Source organism: Saimiri boliviensis, chromosome 11 (assembly GCF_048565385.1).
Source record: "Saimiri boliviensis isolate mSaiBol1 chromosome 11, mSaiBol1.pri, whole genome shotgun sequence".
NCBI classification, from domain to species: domain Eukaryota; kingdom Metazoa; phylum Chordata; class Mammalia; order Primates; family Cebidae; genus Saimiri; species Saimiri boliviensis.
In genome coordinates, this window is record NC_133459.1 from 101,162,530 (window position 1) to 101,169,557 (window position 7,028).

A 7,028-nucleotide genomic window follows, 5' to 3' on the forward strand; every position below is an offset into this window, starting at 1 on the left:
GGCTCCTGGAGTAAAGACTGTCCTGGGTATCCCCTGAGCAGGGAGGGCTGGTGGATGAAGAACGCACAGAGCCAGCCCTCAGGGATGGTAGGAGCCCTCCAGGCCTCAGAAGCCAGAGTCTTCCTGGAGACTTCTGAGCAATAGAATGGGACATGATGTACTTCCCTATTGTATGTTACATTTTTCTAGACTAAGAATTGAAGAGGAAAAGAAACCGCGAGACCAGGAAGCTACATTTAGAGGAAGCTCCCAGCCTCTGGGTTAGGATGGAGGGCTCAGGACCTTACCAGCTCCATCAGCAATATGGATTTCTTCTCTCCAGGCACACAGTGGCCTGATGGAGTCAAATATTTGACCTCAAAACAAAAGGGCCCAAATTTCAAAAATAAGAGTTGCAGCTAAGCGGTCTCAGCCATGGAGTCCTCCCAGCCCATGCCAGCTCCCGGCCCCTTCCTGCCCCAACCCTTCTGAGCAGCTCACGCCCTGCCCAGAGCTCACGGGGCTGCCTCTCGTCCTTTCTTCAAAAAGACCCTGAAATTCACTCTCTCCAAAAAACATGCCCTGATGGTGTGGGGGAGGGGAGGAACACCAGTCACACTCCTCCCGCACCTGGACACAACCCGGTCCTTGCCACAGAGGCATAGGCCCTGGCTGAAACCCACAGCAAGAACACCACGCCACACGTCTGGGTTCAGTTCGTGCTTTTATTCTGAAGCCAGCAGGTTGGTGTGTAGTTGCCTTCCTGGTCTGAAACCAATGCCCCTTTCAGCTCCTACCCTGCTCCCCCTCCCCCGCTCCCACCCAATCTGGACAGAGGACTGCCCTCCTCAAAGTCACCACCCCGTTCTCAGGGCTGATCTTGGAAAGGAGCTGTTTAAGGAAACACCCTAACTGCCTTCTAATATCAGATTAGATTGAACCACCACCAGTTGCATTTTAATGGAAAAGCTGTGGGAATTGGGGGCTTCAGTGGTTAACCGGTAAAGTGTGGTAAGAGGGGGCCTTCAAGGCATGACAATTCGGGCAGAAAGTCAGGCCACAGGCTGGCCGGGACCAGAGCCTTCAGGGAGCTGATTGACCTCCCTGGCTCCCTACACCTGCCTTGGGGTGACTGTCCGCTGCTCTCTGGGAAGAGCCGACCTTGAACCTGTGGTCTAAAACTAAGGAGTTAACCAATCAAAGGAAGATGAACAACCCACAGATTGGTCCCCACAGACATCACATAGAGGATCTGAGGGTCAGGCCGGGATCTGGGACTCAGCAAGGCACCCGAGAGCCTATGCTCAGGAATGTCTAGTTCAGTCCGAGGGACACCTGTGGGGAGAGCGGCAGGGCCCAGGGAAGAGAGCAGCCACCTGGGGAGGAGAGGGGGAATGTCCTTTCTGCCATTTGCCACTTCTCTGGCAAATGAGCAGGGAAGAGAACCAGGCTGGCCACCTCTCACGCCACAGCCTCAAGCCGGGACATCCTCAGGCCAGCCTGGGAACCATGTCATGATGGGAGGTATGTCTGCCTGTGTGAGTGTGTGCGTACTAGGCAAGAGAGATCAGGGTAGTCAGTGCAGGCACTGGGAGAGTTACGGGAGCTGGGTTGCATGGCAGAAATCAAAATCCGGACTGTGCTCAGGAAAAGGACGATGGGCATCCTGAGACCAGGCAAGTGCCTAAAAGTTGATGTTCTTCAAGTCCAAGGAGCAGCGGTACCTGCCGTCCAGGAACCTGGAGCACAGCAGGTTGGGAGAGCAAGGACAGGTGTGGTGCTGGCGCTTCCTAAAGAAGGGGACCTAAGGAGACAAGAAAGCAACACCTTCACCAAAGGGAGGTGGGCGGGCCTCCTGGCGGCAGTCTCTGCTCAGCCCAGCCCTGGCAAATGTCTCCTCCAACTCCCTATAGCCCACTTCCCCATTGCACCTAGCACAACAATACTAGCAATTAGAAATGAGGAAACTGAGGCACAGAGTGGCTAAGCAATGTGCCAAGATCACACAGCTAATTTGTGAAGGAGCTAGGATTTGCACCCAGGCTATCTGGCTCTGGGGACACAGCTCACACACACACATACACACACACACACACACATGCGCACGCCCATTGAACGTTTGTTACTCATCCACTATGGGCTCATAACCCTGTGGTGGGTGTTGCAAGTGCAGCCGTGAACAGGACAGCCACCATCTTTGCCCTGACCCACGGCCCAGAGGAGTGCTAAAGTACTGGGGTATCCCCAAGAAGAAGTTAGGAGCATGGGCCCAGTGTCAGATTGCTTGGGTTCAAATCCCAGGTCTACCACTTCCTGGCTGTGTGACAATCAGCAAATCATTTGGCCTCTCTGTGCCTGAGCTTTATCATTTGTAAAATGGGTTAATAGCAGCACCTACCACATATGGTTATGAAGTGGTTAAAATGACAAAAAGCACCCAGTATGAAGGGTGGTGTGCAGGAAGCACGCAGCGTTAGGTTTTATTACCACTGTTGTCCTGACTGGGAATATGGATCTGCAGCTGAACCACCTCACGTACCCCAGGGTTACAAGGACTGCCACGTTGTCCGGCCTCTTTCACCACTCCCTGCCCCTCTTTACCCTGGGACACGAGGTTGGACGGGGCTGTGACTGGGAGAGAGACTGCTGGAGGACGCTCTGTGCCCAGATGAGCCCCGAGTCGAGTCTGGGTGCAGACAAGTCCCTGAAGAGCATGAAAGGTGCCTGAGTCCAGGTGGAAGGCGGCTGGTAAGCCTGAGAGCCTGTGCGCGGGAATGTCTGATTCAGACAGTGGGGTACAGATGGGGAGAGGGGCAAGGCCCAGGGAGGAGAGCAGGTCACCCGAGAGCCTATGGAAACACCCTCATTGCTTCTAATGCATCGATGTCAGACTGGATTGAACCACCACCATTTGTATTTTAATGAAAACGCTGTGGGAATTGGGAGCTTCACTGGTTAGCTGGTGAAGTGTGGTCAAGTGGCTCCAGGGAGGGAGTGCAGGGAGGCTGTGGCTCCTGAGGACTCTGGACTGGGAACTGGCTGTCAGGGAGTGGGAGCAGGGCAGGAGCTGTGTACTTAGGGCATGAGGGTGAGGGACTTCTTAGAAAGTGGGCACCTGGCTTGCCTCACTGTAGACCTGACCAGGTGTGGAAGGCGATTTTGTGGGTCTTCTTTTGTCTTCCAGAAAGGAGGTCCCTACAGAGCAAAGGGCATGTGAGATCCTTTCAAAATCTGAATTCGTCAGATCCGTAAGGGACATTAGAGGCAGTGGGTCTGCTCCACTCATTGTCTATGTGTGCAGGCGAACTCATTTGCCCAAGTCCACACAGCAAATTATGGTCTGGGAATGCCCAGACTGTCTAACAGCCTATGAGACCAGCGGCACCGCTCCACCCAAGGCCGCCCCCCAAAAGCAAAGAGGCAGTGCCCAACGTCAGTGAGGCATAACTATAGCTGGCATCAGAAAGCCGCTGTTCCCGTCCCAGCTCCATCTCATTGGCTGTGTGCCTTGAGCAAGTCACATGACTCTGCTGGACTCATTTTCCTCAGCATTGCCCAGGATTGCTGTGAGGATCAGATTAGACCAGCGGTTCTCTCCAACCTGTGCTAGAAGTCTGTAGGTAGATCATGTCAGACCGTACAAATAAATGCACAGATGTCTGGCCTGCAGTGCACTAAGTAAGGTGGGTGCCTGATGGTGGGGAGGCACAGCAACCCCGTAGCTGGCTGCTTCCCCTTGATATTCAGGGGCTGGATCAGGGTAGGATCAGCTGTCAGAGGACGGTGAAGTCCTCTGGAGCCACAGCCTCCCCACACTTCCTCTCTGGAGCCAGCCTCTCTAGCCCTCCTAGCTAGAGGAAGGCTCCAGGACCTCACCCCCTGCTCCCCGCATGGCTCACCCACATCTGTGCACCCGTGCAGCGTCTGCACAGTACCTTGTGGCTGCCGGGGTGGCACTCCTCGCCTTCCCGCCCCAGCGGGGTGCACATCCGCAGCCCTCGAAGCCACAGGCTGATGGCACAGCAGGTGCCTGCTCCACACTGGGCATCCCGCTCACAGGCCTGCAGGTGGGAGAGAGAAGGAAGCAGCCCGTTAGTTCACCCAAGAGAAAGCAGAAAGGAAGGGTAGACCCAAAAAGCCTTTATCAGGACGGAGGAAGAAGAGGCTGAGAGCATCACCTCGGCCTTAGCCTAACAGAACGCCCTGGGCCACGCTTTATTGCCCTGCTCCTCTCATGGGGAGGCTCAGGGCTTAGCAGGACATTGGAACTGGATCTGAGGAACCGTCGAAGCTCCTTGAGGCTACTCAGTAGGAAGGCAATCCTCCCTTTCTGACAAGGCTGGAGGATAGAAGGCATGGCTTTTCTAGGGCTAGGAGATGCACAATGAATGCTGGTGAAATTGAATTAGAATTCTCAGAGGTGGGAGGGGCCCTGATGGCCCAAATTCCTGGGCGGTCAGTGCTGAGCTGCCTTGGACAGGAGTCTCCAGCCCTGACCCTGCGCTGCGGTCAGTGCCTCCCCTCTGCACGGTGGCACCCCAGCCTGGCCCTCAGAGCCCCAGCCTCAGCCGACTGGCCAGCACCCAGTGAGCAGCTGCCTCTCCCAGGGTTTCCCAGCTGACTTCCCTGATCTCTAGGGAGGATCCCAGAACAGGGGTTGAGTGGCCCTGCCTGGTTTGGGGAAGGTGCCATTTGTAAAGAAGGCCACCCGAGCCCAAGTTAAACAGAAGCCAGAGCTGGGGAAGACAGAACTCTGAACGGCTCCAGACTCAGGTGGGGACGGATGAAGAAGCATCCGCACTTTCCATTCTCAGAGACGCCACATGGCTTTTCTGAGCTGAAATCCAAAGCTGTTTTGGATCACTCTTCTCCGACAAAACCTGTGGGCACCTTCCGGCTGTGGTGTGGGACGCAGCAGGACCTGGAAGCCTCCTGCTTCCTCAGACCCAAGAGGGAAAGAGTGGATGCCAGCTCCACTGATCACGCAGAGGAGCTACGGGCCACCCAGCTGCGCCAGTCTCCAGCCCAGCAAGGGCGCATCTCACATCCAGCCAGGCCGGAAAGCTCAGGGTTGGGGTACAGGAAGCCGCAGTTGACTTCTTCTCCCACAGAGGTGGGGCATTGCTGTCCCACTCCCGGAAGAAGGACCAGAAAGCCTTGAATGTGGGGACAGTCCCAGTCCGGGGAGCTGGGGAATGTGGAGGGGGTGGAGCCTGGCCTCCTGCTGAGAGTCAGACAGGGGATACCAGCAGTGTTTTTCCTTTAAAAGAGAAAAGAAAGAATTTTTCCTTTCTGTGAATAGAAAAATTAACCCATTTCCAGGAACTGTTTGCCTGCCGCTCTCAGATCTGCCTGCCCTGCTGCCGCTCTGGGCCAGCGCTGAAGCTGGCACCTGTGTGAGGTGAGCCTGGCATCTGGGCAGCCACGCGGTGCGGCTCCAGCCCTCACAGTGCAGCAGCCGGGGCTTCTCCCCGTTCTTCTTGTCCTCCCAGAACCCCAAGCTACCCCGTCAAAGGGCAGCCCTCAGTGTAAACACTTCATTAGGTATAATTCTGCCTTTGCAAATATTATTATTATTATTTGCTTTGGATCTCAAAAGCATTTGACTCGACTTTCATATTTGTTCTTTTGAACTCAGTGTTTTTCCTTTAAAAGAGAAAAGAAAGAATTTTTCCTTTCTGTGAAGAGTAAAATTAACCCATTTCCAGGAACTGTTGGGCATTTCTCTACATTTCCATTCTCTGTGTAAAAAGCTGGAGGAGGCTGAACTAAAACTTAGTTTCCCTGCTCCCCCCCCCGACCTTTTTCTCCCGGTGGGTGGCTTTTATATGGAAAGCGCTCAGGTGAAGCATTGCTTTCTGCTTTAATAAGAATGGTCCTGCTGCCTTAACACATCGTGTGCCCCTGTTTGAAGGTGGTTCGAGGTAAAAGCAAACTTCTGAGAGAAAACCGTGATTTGAGTATTTTGAAACGATTGTACAGTGCCCATATACTGAACCTCTGCTTTGAGACTGGATTTCTACTTGTTACCTGAACACTTGCTTTGGGGTATACTCAGCTGAATGTTAGTGTCACCCATATTCCTCTCAGAACCAGCTGGGCAGGCACGGAGGAAAGCGTTTCAAAGATATCTTTCTAAGCAGAGGTTAAATTTACACAATAGAAGTTTATAAGCTTATCACCTTTAATTAAGCTTACTGCCTTGAATATAATTTTAATATAATTTACATGCTATGCAAATTATATCAATATGCGAACCAGACCATTAATAAATATTAAAATTCATGCAAAAGACAAATTAGGGTACACCAATCCACTTTATAAAGGAATTCCTTATTATACAATAGGAATCTTCATTTTATCAAAGGACTGAACTTCAAAATGTTCAATGCTTTACTGACACGTTTAAAACAGGATTTGATTCATACACAGCTTCTCAAAAGCAGATCCCATTTAGTAGAGTGAGGTCTAACTAGTCTGAAAATCGCATGCGATCCCTCTCTGAAGTGCTGCTTAATGCCTAACTCCCCATTCCCTTTGGTTCACAGCGTGTTGAGCCAACAGAGCCTCCTGCATGGTCCCGGGGCTCGAATCCCATGCAGAGCCTGACATCTCCCCAAAACCAAGGGGAACAGAGAATGTTAGGCAACTTACCCCTGTGATCACAGCACAGTCAGACACAGTTACTAGGAGGAGCATGATTGAGACTTGCATGGCACCTCTCATGGTCACTTGGGGTAAAGGCAAAACACTGCCCACTTGGATGCCTCTCGGTTCCTCCCGCTCAGCCTTGTGCCCGGCAAGCTGGAAAGGCCAGGCTCTCCTGCATGCCCCGCCTCCTCCCAGATGTTTACGCTCAGGATCCAGGGCTGCCTGTGGATGCCTCGTCTCCGCTCTTCCCTTCTCCAACACCGATGTCATTCAGATGATGTCAGAAGCGAAGATGAGACCTGAATCTCTAACAGCAACAAATCAACATGAAAACCAATAAAAATGGACACTTTGGGGGCTTTGACAGTTGCTCTGACTCTCCCAAGAACGCAGTGATT

The 7,028-nt window shown here is 52.9% G+C and overlaps 1 protein-coding gene across 1 annotated transcript; it reads right to left on the bottom strand.

Annotated features, from left to right (window-relative positions):
- Positions 1–689: 689 nt before the first annotated feature.
- PROK1 (prokineticin 1) lies at positions 690–6,773 on the bottom strand. Its single transcript, XM_003933435.3, has 3 exons — positions 6,634–6,773; positions 3,915–4,040; positions 690–1,783 (listed from the first exon to the last, which is right to left on the bottom strand). Exons 1-3 carry the CDS (start codon positions 6,703–6,705, stop codon positions 1,664–1,666), a joined length of 318 nt encoding a protein of 105 aa, XP_003933484.1. The 5' UTR covers positions 6,706–6,773; the 3' UTR covers positions 690–1,663.
- Between the last annotated feature and the right edge of the window lie 255 nt (positions 6,774–7,028).

Bases quoted from the DNA above. Each gene is read 5' to 3' on its own strand.
- PROK1 (XM_003933435.3), bottom strand. From the start codon at position 6,705: ATGAGAGGTGCCATGCAAGTCTCAATCATGCTCCTCCTAGTAACTGTG. The intron at 4,041-6,633 runs GTAAGTTGCCTA...TCCCACCTGCAG, and splicing joins ACTGTGCTGTGATCACAGGG to GCCTGTGAGCGGGATGCCCA. The intron at 1,784-3,914 runs GTACTGTGCAGA...TTGTCTCCTTAG, and splicing joins GCCACCCCGGCAGCCACAAG to GTCCCCTTCTTTAGGAAGCG.